The sequence below is a fragment of the Diadema setosum genome, chromosome 2, assembly GCF_964275005.1.
Source record: "Diadema setosum chromosome 2, eeDiaSeto1, whole genome shotgun sequence".
NCBI lineage: Eukaryota > Metazoa > Echinodermata > Echinoidea > Diadematoida > Diadematidae > Diadema > Diadema setosum.
The window spans coordinates 7925750-7945378 of record NC_092686.1 but is presented as its reverse complement, the minus strand read 5'-3'; the positions used below and the strand labels follow the sequence as shown (position 1 = coordinate 7945378).

The following is a 19629-nucleotide window of genomic DNA, read 5'->3' as shown; positions in this document are numbered from 1 at the left end:
TTCGAAAGAAGGAGATTAAAAAAAAAAAAAAAAATCTGTAGTTCAGAGATTTTGAGGATCCGGGGGAAGGGGGTGAGATGGTTTTTGTCGTGGTTTTTGTCACATTCATGTTGCATTTACAGAATGTCTTTAGGCAAATTAATTCGTTTTGATACGTGATATCGACTGTTTTTTTTTTCCTAGTGCGTTAAATACAATACTTCTGTATTGACTCAGAAATATTGGTTAATGGTGTTCATCCCCGCATCACAGAATGGTTGAATTAGGCCTACATGATTTTTTTATTTATTTGTATCTATTTATCTATTTATTTGTATATGAATTCATCCGTCCATTCATTCTTTTTTTTTTCGTTTATTCACTTATTTTATTTACTTATTTTTTTTTTAGTGCAGTGATTTCAGGCATTTTAAAACAATGTGCATAGTCCTGTTTCAGAATTTGATTGATTATGTGGTGGGCCTCACATTATTTTCACTCTGAATGGGAACAAATGAATTAAGTGATAATAGATTAAAAAAAAAATGTTCAATTTTACTCCCGACAGCCCTGCAGAAAGTTACAGGAAAGTTGTGATTATCTCTCTCTACGACATTCGCGCACATCCTTTGTGCGATTATTACAATTTGAGCAGATAAATGAATGCCATTCTGCCCTCGCTCACAGGGTGCTTGTTTTAGATTGTGTGTGTGTATGTGTGTGTGTGTGTTTATTTTGTTCCGGATTTCATTCATATCTACATAATAATGACACAATTATTACGAAAGGTTAATGTGTAGCTTCTTGGGATCAGATTATTTCAGTCGACAGTGTGTTTGTTTTGATACATTATGCAATATGATATGTCAATAGTAATCCTTGTTTTAGTTGCAAGTGTCTGTTCAATGTACGCCTTATTAGTGTTTCATTAATTTATTTTTTCCATCTCCAACAAAACTTGTAAAAACCTTTTTTTCACATAAGATTTAAGTATGTATATATATTTTATGTCAACATTACAAAATATGATAAATGAAGTTTATGGATATACAAGTGATAGGGTGAAAAAGAAAAAAAAAATACCAGTAAAGAACATTCTGAAGTTTAGAAAATGCAGGAGATGGGGAGGAATGCTGAAGAAGCAATGCTTGTAGGGTGCATTTCCCCATTTTACTAGTAGGCCTACCAGTGAGGTGGACCACCTCCCTGATCTACGCGACACGTTGTGAGGGCGTATTGTATGTCAATATGTTTCAGTTTCAGTTTATGTTTATGTTTATATAATCATGACTTTATTCAAGTTAAAGGTACTGTTAGAATGACATATATACAAAAAAAAAAAATATGTCCACCGTTTCATTCAAAACGAATGGCATAACAGGTTAAAACACGTACATGGGATACAAAAAAAAAAAAACTATTGAAGTTTACATTGCTGCAACACAATTATATGCCATAATATATCACACACATACTGTCAAATATTGAGCAATCAATCAAATATCAATAACATTACTGTGTTACAATAACAACAGTGGTATGATTATCTTCCGTAATATCAATACAATAATCATTGTTTAAAAAATGATGATGAAATAATACGAACGTTTAATATTATATAAGCCTTATCATCATCGTCATCATCATCTCATCACATCTTCACCAACTTTAATTTTTATTTGACTCTGTGCGCCATACCCCCACCCCAACAACAACCACCGATTAATGATATCAAAAATCATCTTTACAACTATTGTATATTGTAAACCATTTTCAACATATAACAAAAATATAAACACAAAATTCTACATGTTTCAGTTGACCCTTCACCCATGATCCATTTTTTCTCCATAATATCACTACATACCCTAGTCGAAATACAAACAATAATCTCATAAACTCTATTATTATAAAACAATACAACCTCAGCTTTCCGAACATATCATTTGACCTATATACTTGCATTTGGGTGTATTTTTATGTATTTTATGTACATGTGTTGCAATATCCAATATGCGACGAATTTCCTTGGTGAACAATAAAGTAAATCAATCAATCAATCAATCAATCAATCAATCAATCACGTTCTTGGCATTAACCTGCAAAAACGTTGGGTACACGCGTATTATTCCACTCACGCCCGCACTACACATCATTAATTATTATCATTGTTACACTGTATGTCCTCTTCAAATTGGCAATGAATTATCCAGGGGCATTTCGTAACTCTGTGCGATGCGGAGCTTGATTGCATTGCACGTTGTTTACCAATCTAACACGGTATCGCAGTACAGTACAGCTACAGTAGGCCATTAGGGAGCTTCTAGGAAAGGATTCCGGCCGTGTATGAACGTGATTGAATCTTGTCCCAGTTGTTAGACAGAACATCATTTCACTATGAAACTACGAGTTAGACTGGGAAAAAGGACAGAGAAAGTTGATCTCCAGGACGGAAGTGTAGCTGGCCAAACCCTAGGAGATTTATCAGCATGTGTGTGCCGGCTTTTTGGGTGAGGACCGTTTTTACTTCTCAGTTGTGACTGACCCCGATATGTTCCATGCATGCCATGATACCATGCCAAGCGTCGTGGCTTTGTCGAACTGGAGAGTGGAGTCCCCTAGATCCCACTCTTTCCATGACAGAACGACGTAGGCCTATATGCATTTAACACCATACTTTGCTTACAGTACTGTATGACCAAGTAGCGTAGGGACTACATACCCACTTAAAATAATTTGTGCTGCATGTAATTAACTAGATCTAATATGAAATTACCTGTAATTCCATAAGTTATGCCAAGACATGGGCCTAAATTATGTGAGATGCTTTGCTACACTAACCAGAGCTGTGTGTGTGTGTGTGTGTGTGTTTGTTGTGAGCTGAAAGAGTTTTAACAAGGTGTCCTACCCCGTCCTACAGTTGACCGAAAGATCGGTCTGTATCTCTCTGATCGTCGGGGGAAATGTTCCTCGGAGACTGCGTCTGGCTTCACAGATCTGTCTACGGAGGGGAGCGATAGCGTCAAAAAAATAAAGGACTCCTCCGGACATACAACGTACGGATCTTTCTGTCTAGTCCTACAGTAGCCTACACCTACTGGTATGCGTGGTAACTGCACCTTTTAGTTAAGTATTACTGTCAGTTACAGCATGGGTAGAGTAGATAGCCCGACCAGATGCGACACGTGTAGAGCGACAGGGCTGTGTATACACGTAATTTGGGTAGAGAAAAGATGTTGAGTTGTCAAAGAGTGTCCATACAAATTGAAACATTAGAATCTACAGTCACACTTACATGTGATGTACCCAGATATTTCATTTCTTTATTAAAACAGTAGATTTAATGGGTCACAGCAGCTCTTGTTTACAAAAAACAAACAAACAACAAAAACAAAAAACATCCTGTATATCCCGGGGTGCTGTAAGCCGACATGTACAAATGTACATAGATGTATTGGGGTTGCTGGTGTGTGCGGTTACCAAACAAACACTGTACATACAGTACATGGTATATTAAAACACACATTATAAAATTCATCTGGCATGGTTCCATTTTTTATTTATTTATTTATTTTTTGAAGAAGAATCTGGGCAAGTTAATGCAGTAGCATATTAAAGTCTTGAAATCATAATAAATCAAATCAAATGAGATGCGTACATGTTCAAATTGTACAAAAATTGAATACTACCTGTGGTACTTTACTATTTCATTATTTCACATTATGAAATGTGGTTGCTTCTGCCCTTGTTACAAACAGGTTAGAGCTTGGACAATTTGCACTGAGCTTGAATGGTAGGGACCCAATCAAAGGAGATCCAGAGGAACTGCTGACATCATTTGACATCGTCTCTGGTGATCTCGTCAAAGTGCTCGTCCCCGAGAGTTACGTCGCTCCTGGCCATCTCCAGCAGAATGGATGCAGCAGTTCCAGTTCTAGCTCTCGGCCTGGTAGCACTGCTGCAGCAAGTTCGCGGCCAGACACCACCATAAATGGAAGCATCAGAGCCCCCTGGGAAGATGAACGGCAAGCAGAGGAGAGGCAGGTACCTGGCCCGAATGACCATCACGTATCAGATTCTCCAGGGGGAAGCAATTCCGCTGAAAATGCCCAGGAAGCAGAAGGAGAGGTTGAAATGGATGAGGAGGAGAGAGCGTTACGAGAACGCCTCGCCCAGCTGGACGAAGCGGCCCAAGAAGGCGAGAAAATATCTGAGCCAATGCTTTGCAGGTAAAATCCTGAATGTATACACAATGAGTCCTTTCTTTGCTTCTTTGCTTGTTTTGGTGAAGAACTTAGTAATGTTTTGTTTGTAGTGATGCGATCTTCATGAATACAACTAAGACAAATAGAGTAAGTGAAAATCAGCATTGGTACATGTCTGTGGCATGTTTACAAATGAAGTCATACAGTGCATATTTATGTTGGCCATTGTGTAAGTCAGTGCCTTTCAAGTTGGCAGAGTCACTCTGATTACTTTAAGACAATCTGTCTTTACTGTAGACTTTTGTTTTTGTTTTTGTGTTTTCATTTTCAACCCCCATTTGTCACTCCTTGGTAAGATTAAAATGTAATGACGCTCTGCTGTGGGTACATGTATGTTCGACCCAATTTTGATTATTGCTTCTCTCACTTCAAGTAAAAAAAAACCCCAAAAACTGTTTTCCAACTCGATGGTAACAGTCGTTTGATGGGCACAGTGGTGTAGTATCATGATACTGATAGCTTTTGTAGCACATTCAGAAATGAGCAAAAAAAAAAAAAAAAAAATCAATCTATCATGTTTACCGATTTACACAAAATTACCCATCAGCAGGCGGTCACTTGTGTAAGTTTTCCATAATATGATAATGCGGGGGTATTTCTACTTGATAAATTAGAAGAGTTAAAGAAAAAGGATACATCTTACGAATCCCTGTGGCACTGCTATGATGCAAGTACAATGTAAGGAAATATGCATTTTTTGTGTGAATTTTTATCACTTGTATTTGTCTGTCTTCCTCTCTGTGTTTGTAACAGGGATGCGGAAGACGGAAAGATTCCACTGCGCTTGAAGCAGCTGTGTGCTATGGCCCAGCCAGAAAACAAGTCAGATGCCCTCTGTATAGCGCTGCATGTTCTCATGTTGGAAACGGGTTTCTTTGTTTCTGTGAGTCCCCCGTACATTTGTATGTGTCTTGTAGAAAGTCCAAATTACTGCATGAAGATGATGTAACCATGTAATACATGTAGTTTGAATCAGATAGCAACATTTGTAAATCAGTCACCAGACTTAATATTAGCCCACCGTCAGTTGTGCTTTGTGAGATGGTCTGCATCAAAGGAGAATCCCAGATAATTTTCAGACTTTTACATTTGAACAATCATAAATTGGTTATCCTGGATACAAAGTGTCAGAATTTATAGTGAGTGAATTTTAGGAATGAGAATTTTGTCAAAATTTACAACAAATCACAATGAACAAGTTTAGGGTGATGACATGCAGCTTCACCATAAGAATTAGCATGCATGAGTAGGAGCTGAAGGAAGCAGATAAAAAGAAAAAAGTATGCAAAAATTCTGCACCGGTGACCTTGTTAAGCAATTGCTATTGTTATGGAAATGTATTGCTACGTTTCTGAAATATGTGAGCCTCCTACTCATGCATTCTTATGGTGAAACTCCTACCTTGTTCAGTGTATTCCGTTGTGGGTGTTCTACAGTAGTGGTTTCTCTGCTCAAGGACTGCATTTATTCCACAAATCTAAACAATATGAAGCTGTCGATTTATGTGCTACATGAAGTGAAATTATGAAAATTGCCTAGACTTCCCCCTTTTAAAATGGGCATCCACATGTAAGTTCCACTTTTAAAGGAATGCATGCTGATCTTGCAGGAAGCAGCAGCTGATGATAAAAGTGGCTTGTCCAGTACTGACCAGAGTAGCCAGGAGGAGGAACATTGTGCCGTTTCATCATCCCTTCCAGCTGATTGGAAGAAGGGGTCATCATACACACTGCGCTATCAGCATCTAGAATGCAGGGATCTCTCCTGTGTTCTTGTTTGCATTGTCATGGGAACCAAATTGGTTGTGCAAGGTAACTCACTCCCACCTCAGCCAGTGCTTCTATGATATAATTTTCAACGGCCGTTGCAAACAGCTATTAGAATGTGAAAATCGAGATCCCTTCTGTACTGGTATTCTCAATACCCTTCCTTAATGATGCCTTCATCTGCAGTAGAAATCCATATTCTTTTCACGGCATGTACATCTTCATGCTATGTTCTGCTGTATAGGATATAATGTTTTCATCAGTATTTGTTTGTTTGTGTGCAGAATAACTCAAAAAAATTGTAAATGAATTTGTATGAAACTTGTAGGAAAAGTTGATAATGACACAAATTTGCCAAAAATGATGGTACTGGTATAGAACAGTGTGCATGCCTAGTTTTATAAGTGCCCTGGACTGAGTATGTAATAGCTGGTCATATCTGTTTTTGGTTACTGTAAAATTGGATATTTTTGCGCGACTAATTTTTCGCGCTTGGCCGGATTTGAAGAGTTTTGTGTGTTTTTAATTCCGCGGAATCAAGACATCATCTACGGGAACATATGGCACACAAAAATATTCACGTGCTTTTATTTTCGCGCTAGCTTCTGGTTGCGCGAAATGTGCGAAAATTTCAACGCCACGAAAATTTCCACTTTTACAGTACTTATAAATCCCCCCCTACATTCATATGTTAAACTCAGGTGTGCTAAAAAAGGACATTCTTGGGCGGATCCAGCTGACTCCACAAGCTTTTGTGTCCTCCATCAGTGATGGTGAGTGCAGAGGAGTAAAAATTTTGTGTCAAAACGATGAGTTCGATTTTTTGGCATATCCTTTTATGAAACTATATGTTCCAATCTTTCTATAGCTGGAAATTATATATAAAGTGCTGTTTTGTACATTCCAAGAACTAACCAAATAATTTATTCATATTTTTTCCCCCAGCAGTGGTATTGCCTGTATCCTAAAGCACCAATTTTTGAAAAGTAAATGTGAAAAATTGGGGCGAGGTGATGCACGGTATGGTTTAAGAAAAATTCATGTATGAAGTCTTACAACATGAAATGCCGATGCATCATACAGTGTATTGTACTAATGCTCTGAATAATCATGTGATTTGCTACCGTTTATTCAGAATATTAGCTCACATACTAGTGATGAATTTATGACTCCTTGTGAGTTTCATGCATAGTCGTTGGTCATCTAGTATGTCTTGTCGCTTGAAACCTGATCCATCGACATTATTCTCCATAATATTTGTACATGATGCACATACATTTCAAAAAAAAATCTTGGTCTCTTCCTGAAGGAGATGCAACCTACACTGGTCTTCCACACCTTTCAAGAATATTCAAGGATGCTGTGACATACCGCCTTCTAGCAGGAATGAGGACAGGTGGGTAGATATTGAAAAACATGCTTTCTGTGCCAACAGTTCATTTACCTTTTTTCTTCTTTTTTTTTTTGCATATACTGGGCCCCATTTCATAAAAGATGTTAGGATGTCAACTCTTGCTGGAATGACAACTTCCCATAGCAACAGCCAATCAGGAAGCTGCATTCTTGTCGTTACCATGACAATTGCCATCCCAGCAAGAGTTGCTATCGTATCAACTTTTTATGAAATGGGGCCCAGGTGTTATGCCTGTGAATTTACTTATGTGTATTTTCGCCTTACAGAAAAAAAAAAATAACAAAGGGGCATTCCAGACAATTTTGATAAATTCACATCATGTAGTCAGTTCTATTCTGTGTATGGTTTTGGAATTTATTGTGGTCCTTGAGTAGAGAAATCAATACTCTGTAAAACCCAAAACATATTACACTGAACAAGGATTAGGACATAGGCTCACATATTTTAGAAATGTAGCAATGTAATTCTATTACAATACCATGTGATTAACAGGTTTACCTTTGTAGAATTTAAGCATACTTTCTTTGTTTGTTCTTCTTCCTTGAGCCCTTTAATTATGCATTCTTATAGTGAGGCTGCCATATCATCTTCCTTGTTCATTGTGATTTGTCATAAATTTTGATAACATTTTTATTCCTCATCTCAATCACTATAAATTCTGAAACTCTGTCCATATGTAAAAGTCTGAAAATCATATGGAGGTCTCCTTTAAGAGTAGAAACAAATACATTATTATGTAAATCATTTGATGTGTATGTTCTCTAAATACATGTAATTCTGTACACTTTCAGAACTTGGTCTGCCAGCTTTGAATGGACTCATGGCCATGTTACCTGAAATGCAGGTATTTACTGAGAAGTTTGTAAGATATGTTTATAAAGTCAGCTTTCTCTACTGGTACTTTATATTTCGCATGAAGTTACTTCATTGAGGAAAAGTGAGCAAAGTTTTATCACGCTAGTCTCCAAGTTGAGATAGCATAAATTAGTCTTTATGTAACTGCACTCACAAAATTCTGAATTAGATGACAACAGTGAAGCTTTATCTTCAAATTGACAACTTGAATTCAGACAATCAATGACTGTTTATATAGGAGAGCAGTGGTGTTTAAGCAGAGATCATCATTTAAGAAAAATCAAACGTGTATTTGAATTTTGTTATGCTTGTTTGAACAGGAGATAGCATCTCACAGTGACATGCAGAAAAAACAGAACAGTATGTCAAGTTGTTTGAACATTGCTTTGAAATCCACACATTTTATCATTTTAGCTGAAGATCCTGAGTTACCTGAATGTCGCCAGTCTCATCACCATGACGACAGTGTGCAAACATTTCCACACCCTGGCCAATGACATGACCCTATGGCGGCAGCTCGTTCTCAGGGATTTTGGTGGGAAAGCAATGGACAGGCAGAGCAATTGGAAAAATGTAAGTATAACTTCAACCTGTGTGTGCCCAAGCAGTTACATGTAGCTTTAATTGCCAAGCTTTTTCATCAGTATTCAGTTATCCATCCAAATTTGATGTAGTTGTGAAGTATGCTATGAATTCATTATTATTTGTTTTTTACGATGAAATTCATCAACCATATACCACCAGTGAATCTTGTAAGTTCTTTTGGTGTAATTCTTGTGGCTTTTTTTTTCAAAGACTATTGGAAATCTAACAATAACCATCTTACAGCTTGTTGCTCCATTCACATCTACCAGATGACATTCTTACAATGACATTCTCACACCCAGAAGCCAAAATTAGATGCAGTTACAATGCAAACGAAATAAGTTTCAGTGTAGAAGAAAAAAGAAGGTTACTGTGTATATCCTCATGTTTTTGTTGGGTCTAGGGCAATTACCCCCTGGGCAATTATACTAGACCCTTTCCCTGACCCTAACCCTAGATCCTAATCCTGAACCTAGTCCTAGTCCTAACCCTAACCCAAACTCTGACCCTAAACCTAACCCTAATCTTTACTCTAACCATATCACTTACCAGTATTAAGCTGGGGGGGGGGGGGGGGGGGGGTAATTGTCCTGATACGGTTTTTATTGTCTTCCAATTGACCAGAGCGCAGCTATGGTAGGAATGAATATTTTGTCCCCTTTTTATTTTGTCCCCTTTTTATTTTGTCCCCTTTTGTCCCCTTTTGTCCTGCTCTGCAGGCATACAGGGAGAAGTACCGGTTGAAGAAACTAAGGGAGCAGCTGAGGAGTCGCATCCAGTCCTCGTTCTACCCACCAGGCAGGCGGCCCTTTGCCTTTGTCCCATACTACCCCAGCCCTGTACCAGGTGTTTACCCACCGGGATTCAGGTAAAAGCACAATATCGAACAGTTAAGAATTTGAATTTTAGCATCATCATCATCATCATCATCATCATCATCATCATCATCATCATCATCATCATTATTATTATCATTATTATCATTGTTGTTATTATCATTGTAATTAATACTTTATTGATGACATACAATGTAGATACAGTGCTAACAAATATGGGATCATCACATTAAGAGTCAAAAGAAGATATGGCACAAAAGTAATCTACAAGTACAGTGAAACCCCGTTATAACGAGGTCCATGGGACTGGCGATATTACCTCGTTATAACCGGTACCTCGTTATAACCGGTACCTCGTTATAACCGTACGCATCAAAAACAAAGAAAAACATAAGCACGACATCATATACCCATCTATGAAACTTAAGAACATCCTTTGCGTTGCTATTACACAATTATGGATCGTTCTTATTGAGAGAATAAAGGGAAATTATTTGTGAATCAGATGAAGAAATAGGGGCTGAAATGAGTTCATTCTTTATTGTAATTTTTGTTTGTTAAGTTTTTTCTAAACACCAGCGCAAATAGAGTAACATACAGGCGTTGTTTACCGTAACTTCCGAGGTATTTTTACGCTGTTGGTGCCCAGCGGGAATGCGATGATTTCATGAATCATTTGGGCTGTAATCTTGTACAATGTATGATCGTTGCGCCGAATGGATTAAAAATGCGTTCTTTATTTTCTTCCGAAAATCTCTTCGCGTTTTGTACAAGGAACCGTTCTAGAAAAAAAAAATGTGACAGGATTGAATGTGGAAGGTTGTCATCCTTTTTACGCAAATCTGTACCTGGTAGACCATTCTGAAAGAAAGAAAAATCTTCATTGTGAAATGCAGTGTTAAAATTGTAATAATGAACAAACCAAGATCTGTTCAAAGTAATAAATGCGTTTGTTTCTTTTTCTGATTTAGGTTAAAGATAATAAAAAGTTTTGGTACCTCAAAAGCTTCCCTGAATTTCCTTGTCTTGGTTTGTGTTTCAGGTTAAAGTACGTTGTCTGTGAGAATTACTCGCCCCAAAGTGCTCTCATGTCTTAGTAATCATGCAATAATGGTTTCGTACCAGAGCCAACGCTGTACAGCGTCGATAAATATTGTACGAAACCACTGACTGCGACCAGCAGCGTGCAGCCCATTGTACGCATAGCGTAATGGGGCTTCGCATTGTAGCATTCAGGATCATGACAGAATTAGTATCGCGGGTAAATGTCAACTTAAAATCCAAAAATTTCTTCGATTTGAAGACTTACCAATTAAGTTGAAGTATTGAAAACAGGCTTCGAACAACGTTTGGTTCTGTCAATAGTCCCTTTCTGTTCGAATTGATGACTGAATGTGACTCGGTCGAGAGGACCTTGGGAGAGCTACATACACTGGATACCATGGCCACCGCATGCGCACACAAACATTTTATCCGTTCATGGATTTGAAATTTGTGTGCGGGCTGCATGTAATGTGTTCGCATGCACTGGCTGTAGTATTCAGTGTACTGTATGTACCTCTCCCAAGGTCCTGTCGACCGAGTCACATTCAGTCATCAATTCGAACAGAAAGGGACTATAGGCAGAACCAAACATTGCCCGAAGCCTGTTTTCAATACTTCAACTTAATTGGTAAGTCTTCAAATTGAAGAATTTATGGGATTTTACATTGACATTTACCCTGCGATACTAAATCTGTCATGATCCTGAATGCTACAATGCGAAGCCCGATTACGCTATGCATATGGGACTGCTGGTCGCTATGCGTATGGGGCTGCTAGTCGCAGTTAATTGCATGATTACTAAGACATGAGAGCACTTTGGGGCGAGTAAGTCTCACAGTGTTAGTTATATGAAAGGTACTTTAACCTGAAACACAAACTAAGACAAGGAAATTCAAGGACACTTTTGAGGTACCAAAAGTTTTTATTATCTTTAACATGTGTTATTCACCTTTTTTACGCTGCTGTCACCTGGCGAGATCGCGATGATTTCAGAGTAACATACATGCGTTGTTTACTGTTAACTTGCGAGGTATTTTTACGCTGTTGGTGCCCAGCGGGAATGCGATAATTTCATGAATCATTTCGGCTGTAATTTTATACCATGTATGATCGTTGCTCCCGAAGGGGTTGAAAATGCGTTCTTTATTTTCTTCTGAAAATCTCTTCGCGTTTTTCACATCCGTTCTTGAACTGTTGAATGCGTTTGTTTCTTTTTCCGAACACCGATTAGGCTAACATGCGTTACTCAACTATTTTTACGCTACTGTCACCCGGCAAGATTGCAATGATTTCATTAATCATTTCGGCTTTAATCATACACACTCATATTTTAATTATCATTTGTTAGATGATAATGAACAAATCCAGATCTATTCAAACTAATAAATGCGTTTGTTTCTTTTTCTGAACACCGATTAAGTGGGTTAACATGCGTTATTCAACTATTTTAACGCTACACCCAGCGGGATCGCGATGATTTCATTATTTCGGCTTTAATCATCCAAACTCACATTTGCTAACCAGCAAAAGAACTGGAAGTCGGAACTAAAATTGGGAAGGATATAATGATGAGTTGAACACGCATTCCAATTGTCCATTTTTGGCCACAAGTGTCGCTACATGAAAAGTTTTTGAATGCGTTATCTTTTTTTTTTTTTCTCTCGTTGCGCTGTGGTCTGACCTAATATCACGCACGCGTTTCTCGCGAAAAAGAAAATCGAATGATTATGTTTAATAATTTAATAGAAACATCGGAAGGCATTCCTGTGTCTTATCGTGTGATTTAGAAGAAAACATGGAAGGAATGGTTCTCTGCAAAACGGGAAAAGACGTGGATAGCGTGAATTCGGTTTTTAATGTTTCGTTTGAAAGCGGCAATTTGGTCAAGAAATGGAACCTCGTTATATCCGATCAAATTGCTTATGTTTTTTTTATCATGATTTACCGAAATTGTCCTCGTTATAAACGGAATCTCGTTATAACCAAACTCGTTATAACCGATTTGTTCTGCCATAGGTTTACACGCAAAGGAAAACGGGACCGACGCGATCACCTCGTTATAAGCGGTTCCTCATTATAACCGAACTCGTTATAACGGGGTTTCACTGTAGTTAGCTATGACTATCTAAATGCATATTGTGCGCATGTGAAGATCTTTTAATAAGATAAAATGTAGGAGACAATATAGTCCTGTTGTTTTTTAATAAAACAAGAATCATTATGTGTTAACATTATATCAGACCGGGACATTAACCCATCTAATGTACAGAGTCTTCTTCTTAACCTTTTTGTTCTCAGAGCCATTGTGTAAACCCATCCTCAGAGCTATTATAATTTGTTCATTCTGTAGAACTTGTTTGTTGGTAACTCTTCCCAGTTTACAGGGCCTTTCATTAATCCTTTCACTCCCAAGTAATTTCTGTCTGCAGTCTTCTCTGTAAAGTCTTATAATTTCTGTTTTATTGCAAACATGTATCTTCATCTTACATCTATTAAAAACGGATGGGCAAATTTCATAGTTTATGACATTGTGGCAGTGTTGTCTTGAATGAGCAGTCTCAGAGGTAACAAATTGGGGTAGGGCTCAGTGGTCATTGTTTTATTTTCATTTTGCATTTGATCTTTAAGATGCATACACAGTATACACCAAATGTGGCAGAAGATACAAAGTCCTTAAAATGATACTGATAGCCCCAATGATGGCTGGGATAGTAATGCGTAGGAGGAATGTAACACTGATTAATTTGTCTTACAGGTAATGTATCATATCTATGTGTAATTAGCAATAAGAAGAAAAACTAGCTGCAAGTATTTCATTATCTTCTACGATTTCAAACATTTTACAGAGGAGGTGACTATGACCTTGACCCTTTCAACTCCAGAGCAGCTCTACCAGGTTTCCCTGCCCCTGGTATGTATTACTCTCCAAATACAATTGTGTATGAATACTATGGAAAATGCCAATTATTTTTGGAAGTCAATTTGTATTTTCGTCAGTGAGTGTATGTGGACAGGATTCCTAGCCCAGTTATTGTCCCCGCCGAACGAGTTCAAGCAGGGGACTATGAAACGGGCTCCGTACGTGTGTGTGTCTGTGCGTCCGTCCGTGCGTCCGTCCGTCCGTGCGTCCGTCCGTGTGTGCGTCCGTGTGTGATCAAAATGTTCAATTTGCTACTTCTCTGTCATTTATGAGCCAATTTTGATTCTGTTTGCTTTATATGATAGCACTACATGGGAGCTTTGAAACTTCTACACAGAATTTCAGTCGTGACCTTTGACCTTGACCTTTGACCTATATTGTACATTTTGCTACAAAATGCTACTCCTTCGCCATTTCTAACCCGATTTCGACTCCGTTTGCTTTATGTGATGGCACTAGGTGAGGGCTTCAAAACTTCTACACAGAATTTTGACCTTTGACTTCTTTGACCTTTGACCTTGATTTTTGACCTATTGTACATTCTGCTACAAAATGCTACTCCTTCGCCACTTCTAACCCGATTTCGATTCCGTTTGCTTTATGTGATGGCACTAGGTGAGGGCTTCAAAACCTCTACACAGAATTTTGACTTTTGACTTCTTTGACCTTTGACCTTGATTTTTGACCTATATTGTACATTTTGCTACAAAATGCTACTCCTTCGCCATTTCTAACCCGATTTCGATTCCGTTTGCTTTATGTGATGGCACTAGGTGAGGGCTTCAAAACTTCTACACAGAATGTTGACCTTTGACCTTGATTTTTGAACTAGCTTGTACATTTTGCTACAAAATGCTACTCCTTCGCCATTTCTAACCCGATTTCGATTCCGTTTGCTTTATGTGATGGCACTAGGTGAGGGCTTCAAAACTTCTACACAGAATTTTGACCTTTGACTTCTTTGACCTTTGACCTTGATTGTTGACTTGCTACAAAATGCTACTTCCGGCGGGGACATATATTACGCACCGCGTAATTTCTACTTTTCCTTGTGTTGTACTGTTTTGCTGTGCAGGGCTTTGAAGCTGGTAATAACCATCATTTGCTCTATGTGCTTCATGGACAACATCTTTTTTCTTCTTTTTCATTTTCCCACTGGAGTAGAGGGATATTGCATGATGAATGTGAATTCTGCCATACTCGTAACTGAATGAAGAACTGGTCATTCTAACAGTTTTACAAGAACAGAAGGATAACTTCTTGATTTTCCAGAGTTCAATTGCTGTGGTTGTTGATGCACAATTTTGTAAGGCTGCAGAATGTGTGTTAGGATTGAAATTTTTACATACCATAACATATAAAAGACTTTTTCAGTTACTGAACTGATTTCATATGGTCAGACATTATGCTTATAATTCTTATTATGTTTCATTGTAATATTACTTCAATTTTTTGTACAGGCTCTCTTCCTATGCCAGGCCCACTTGTTCCGGGGCCACGCCATGATCCCATTTTCCCCAACCCCGACTCTGACCTTCGACCCGGCCATGGTGGTGGGATGCGGGACATGGATACCGGACGACCCCACCCATATGCTCCCCAACCCTCCCAGGATCTGCTGGGAATGCCAGGGAGACGGATGGGAGGCCGAAATCTGGGTGGCATGAGGGGGTTCTTCAGGTGAGAGGAACTTGAAGAGGAAGCGGACGGAGCCACTCCTCCCCCCGCATCTTCTGCCTGAGCAGACCGAAAGCAGCTGAAAGATGGGTTGCCATGGTGATGCATCCCAAAGCCAGGGAAGCAGTGATGCATGGCCTGTGAGCCAAGGAACGAGGCTTCATGGAGAATCCTGCGAGATGGATTTAGGTGGAAGTGAGGTGAAGGGTAGTCAACACTTTGTGAAGACCAGTACCAGCTTGCTGCTTAGCGTCCTCAAGTATCGGCTTCACTCTACAATAGTTAGTGCATGACTACTACAATGAATACATTATGTGCTTCATTTTACGCACAATTCAAATTTGTAGAAGTGTAACAAGTTTGCCATTTCAAATTCTATATCAGCATAGTCAAAAGCCATGTTCCACATGTCTACGAAAAATATATGTTTTGTCTTTTGTAAGATACAAGAGGCCTGATTGAGTAGATGGACAAAGCAGGGTGTTGTTTACAACAATTGCCATGTAATTTCATGTGAAGCATTGTTAACATTGTTACATTGTACAGTATATGTTCATTTTCACAACTTTATGCATAATCAGGTACATGTAGCATCCTTATGCGCTTTGTTTTTCAATGTTCTCTTATCTGCGAAAATGTCCTGTCTTGCAATAGCAACAATTCCTTTAACTCTGATCATATAGACAGTAATTCTACTCTTGTTCAAGCATAGTTTACTAGTATTAGGCTTATAACAATATAACCTTTGTTAGTATTTTGAATAATTGCTTATACGTGATGAACTGCACATCCTTCTGAGTAAAGTTGGTCAATGGAATTACCACGTCCAAAAAGTTGTGACATACTTGGCGATAGTAGCTCAACACGCCCAAGGGCCTGTTTCACCAACATAGGGAAATCGCACCAACCCAAGACCGATCTCAATTCCGGGATTGATACCATTCTAGGAACAACTCTTGTGACCTGTTTCACTAAACCGATAGTCAACTGGGAATGACATTTCGTAGCGTTTGACTGATTCACAAACATTGAACGAGGTTGTGATTGATAATGTGGGCTGCTACTTACAACCAAATGATAACTCCAACCAAGAAGAAGGTACGGTTTTAAAGGACTGCCCAATTTTCTATAAACTTTCACTGGTGTGTTCTACTACTATTGCTGCATTGACACGACTCACATTTATATGAAGGTGTGTCCTACAAATGAGCTGACTACATCACTGATCTGAACACGTATTGTGAAGTTTTTTGCTTTTTTATTATGTTATTTTTTTTTTCTACAAAGATGTTTGTTTATCGTCCGCAGACTTGAGACAAGTGGTAGGGCAATGTTGTGACCGGCACTTACTCGTCAAGTTCAGAATTCAATTCAATTCACACATTCATTCAGTGATAAAATTCAGTATACAGTATAAAATGTTCACAAAATGTAACAGGTGCAATTCAGCAAAAGCCAGAGTTTTTTTTAAAAAATGAATGTATCCTTAGAATTAAATCATGGACATATTATAACTTAAACTCGCGTACGGCATGTTAAGTTCTACCATCTAGCTATGAAGAAGGTCTATGCTGCCCATATCACAGTATCTTAAAAATCAAGGAAGAAAAACACTACGGTAGTGAGATACTCAAGCAGGGAGATGAGATTGGGAGAGGGCTAGAACCACCTAAGTTAGCTATCTAGGAGTAGGAGCATTGTGTTCATGGCTAAAGGACACTTTCATCCCTGGATGCTGTCATCAAAGAAGAGTTAAGAATTATGGGTGAGGTAACATGACAAACACTACACCTCTACTCGATTCACGGGCCTTGGGTTACTCTTGTTAAAAGCACTGAATGTTTACTATATGACTATGCTTACTGTATGCTGTGGTATGCATGGACAGTACAGTGCAGTGCAGATATTCTGATTCACATTGTTTTCCTATGTGGATGTGATTACATGGGACTGACCAACTGGAGACTTCGTTATACTGTGATTAGCGAAGAGGATGGAGGGACGCTGTTTGAATTATAATAAACAATTTTCTTTTTAAAATAAATCAATGACATTAGCTCAGTATTTCATTACACAGATCGGATATAGATCGGATATAGTAAAACCTGTTTTATGAAATAACAAACGGTGACTAGTTGGAGAAAGTGGAGAACCTGTGATTGGGTTATCTCACACATCAACACGTACTGCCTGAGAATGGCAGGCTGTAGAAACTCTGTGTAAATGTGTTATAGATGATACATGTACTACAGCCATGTTGGTGCATGACTCCCGAGTGTTGGCAGCTGCAATTCGTCCTCCAAAAGCTCAGTGATTTCAAGCACCCCTCTTCTTGTGAACTGATACCTTTTGAGCATTTCTGTATCATTATACAGATCAAGTGGGTTGGTTCTGTCCCTGAAAACCCGCTCTCACCTAAGCTCTCTGCGCGTGTACTAATAAGAGATGGGCTGCCATGTTGAATGTCTGTGCGTCCTTCCAAACTAGGGTCTAAAAATTGGACCAATCCCAACCAACCATGCAACTGTACATGTCTGTGAAGCTAACTCTAATGTCCTGCAAAATATTGCTCGATACAAATGTAGCATTTCTTACTGTAGTACCTTGTGCTTGTCTCTGATTGTTACCACGTGGTCGGCGATGGATCTGATTTGGGGTTTCAATGTTCCAGTGGTCAATGTAGGGGTTATCTTGTTTCTCTACAATATTATGTAGGATGCAGCATGTGGTTACAATCTTCAACATACTGTCCAGGTTACTTTCACACGTTTTGTACAAAGTGCGCCATCGGCCTTTAAGGCGGCCAAACGCGTGCTCTACAACAATCCAGCAGCTACTTAACCGATTGTTAAAGACTATTTGCTCAGGAGTGAGGCGGCCATTGTCACTGAATGGTTTCAGCAAATTTGGCAACTGAGGATAGGCAGGATCTCCAAGCATGAAAAGTGGAGCATCGCATTCTCCAATTCGCATTGTTTGTGCAGGAAACAAGGAGTTGTCTTGAAGAGATTGATAGATGTGGGAATTGTGAAAACTCGTGCGTCGTGTACGCTTCCTGGCCAGCCTACATTTAAGTCTACAATCGAGATCTCTCATTGTACACGACCATGTGCGTAGGGCACACCAACTAGCTCCGGCGTCCGGACGGCCGCAATCGGCTGCACTGCATGCGTTGCGAACCCACGTAGGAACGAACGTAGGCAGTCAGGTCGGAGTGTGTTCGCGCGGGTAAGTACATAAAAACGCGCTCTTGTTCGTCTAAAGTGCGCATGCGCAGGCATCGGGCTAAAACCCGACCTTGTCAACCGTGCTTGAAACTCGAGCTGGTGAAGACGCAATTGTACATTTCAGCTCACTTTGGGCTTATTTCTCTGATCCCCCATTTTCAAGCTCGAGCTGATGAAGACCCACCTAATGACACTGAGTTCTGGTTTCAGACTTGTGTCATTTTCTCTCCAACCATACGGCTTGAGCATTGGCAGTGGTGATTAATCTTCTATCTGGCATTTTGACCACATAGTCGACATCTCCTTCTAAATTGGCAATTATGTCTGGACCAGAAAATCTAGTCCTAAGAGCATATCCAGCAGCTGACCAGCACCCACTGACATTTCTCAGCAGAGAGTGAGTAACAAAGACCTTCACTGTCTGGTGCAGCATTCCATGAGGCCAAAGGCTGGGACTCTTCGTTTGAACGCTCCATTTATCCAGGAAACCAACTTGGAGGAGGTCTTGGCTGTTGTGCTCTATGAATGTGTATGTGCTGTATTGAGCACAGTGGACGGATGAATCATTTGCGGGCATCACCTTAAATAGCAACAATACTATTTGAAAAATATTGAAAATAATTAACTGTAAAAGTTGATCAGTGAAGAGAGAAAGAGTGTGTACTCATACAACAGTCCCAGGAATGTACATTTCAATGATTCCTAGTTGCCTTCAAAAACTTTATAAAGGTAGAAAATGAATATGACTCTTTAAAGAACATCAAATAAATTAGTTACTATAATGATAATTATTATAAGTGTTTGTGTTTTATTTGCTGTGAATAAACATCACTTATCAATGTCCTTGAGTAGCAGGGAATTGTGGTACAACAGAGCAATTTGATTGCAGCATCCAGATATCTTTGATAGCTCCCACTTCTTTGGAATGGCATCATTACATTTTAGTCCCTCGTGTGGCATAGTAAGTACATACAAGATCTCCACTTGTCAGGACGAACTTCAGTTCTTTTTAACTTTTCATTCAATTTTAACCGGATATTTTGAAACTTTTCATATTGCAA

At 38.9% G+C, this 19629-nt stretch overlaps 1 protein-coding gene across 1 annotated transcript; it reads left to right on the top strand.

Moving 5' to 3' along the window:
- The first annotated feature begins 2360 nt into the window (after positions 1-2360).
- Positions 2361-16043, top strand: LOC140238100 (F-box only protein 7-like). The gene is made up of 11 exons (XM_072318032.1): positions 2361-2489; positions 3738-4208; positions 4998-5127; positions 5854-6055; positions 6712-6783; positions 7320-7406; positions 8216-8268; positions 8694-8852; positions 9584-9732; positions 13591-13655; positions 15125-16043. The coding sequence occupies exons 1-11, from the start codon at positions 2377-2379 to the stop codon at positions 15346-15348; spliced, it is 1725 nt and encodes a 574-aa protein (XP_072174133.1). The 5' UTR covers positions 2361-2376; the 3' UTR covers positions 15349-16043.
- Positions 16044-19629: the final 3586 nt, after the last annotated feature.

Coding starts and splice junctions, on each gene's coding strand:
- LOC140238100 (XM_072318032.1), top strand. CDS start 2,377: ATGAAACTACGAGTTAGACTGGGAAAAAGGACAGAGAAAGTTGATCTC. Junction 4,209..4,997: donor TCTGAGCCAATGCTTTGCAG/GTAAAATCCTGA, acceptor TGTTTGTAACAG/GGATGCGGAAGACGGAAAGA. Junction 5,128..5,853: donor AAACGGGTTTCTTTGTTTCT/GTGAGTCCCCCG, acceptor CTGATCTTGCAG/GAAGCAGCAGCTGATGATAA.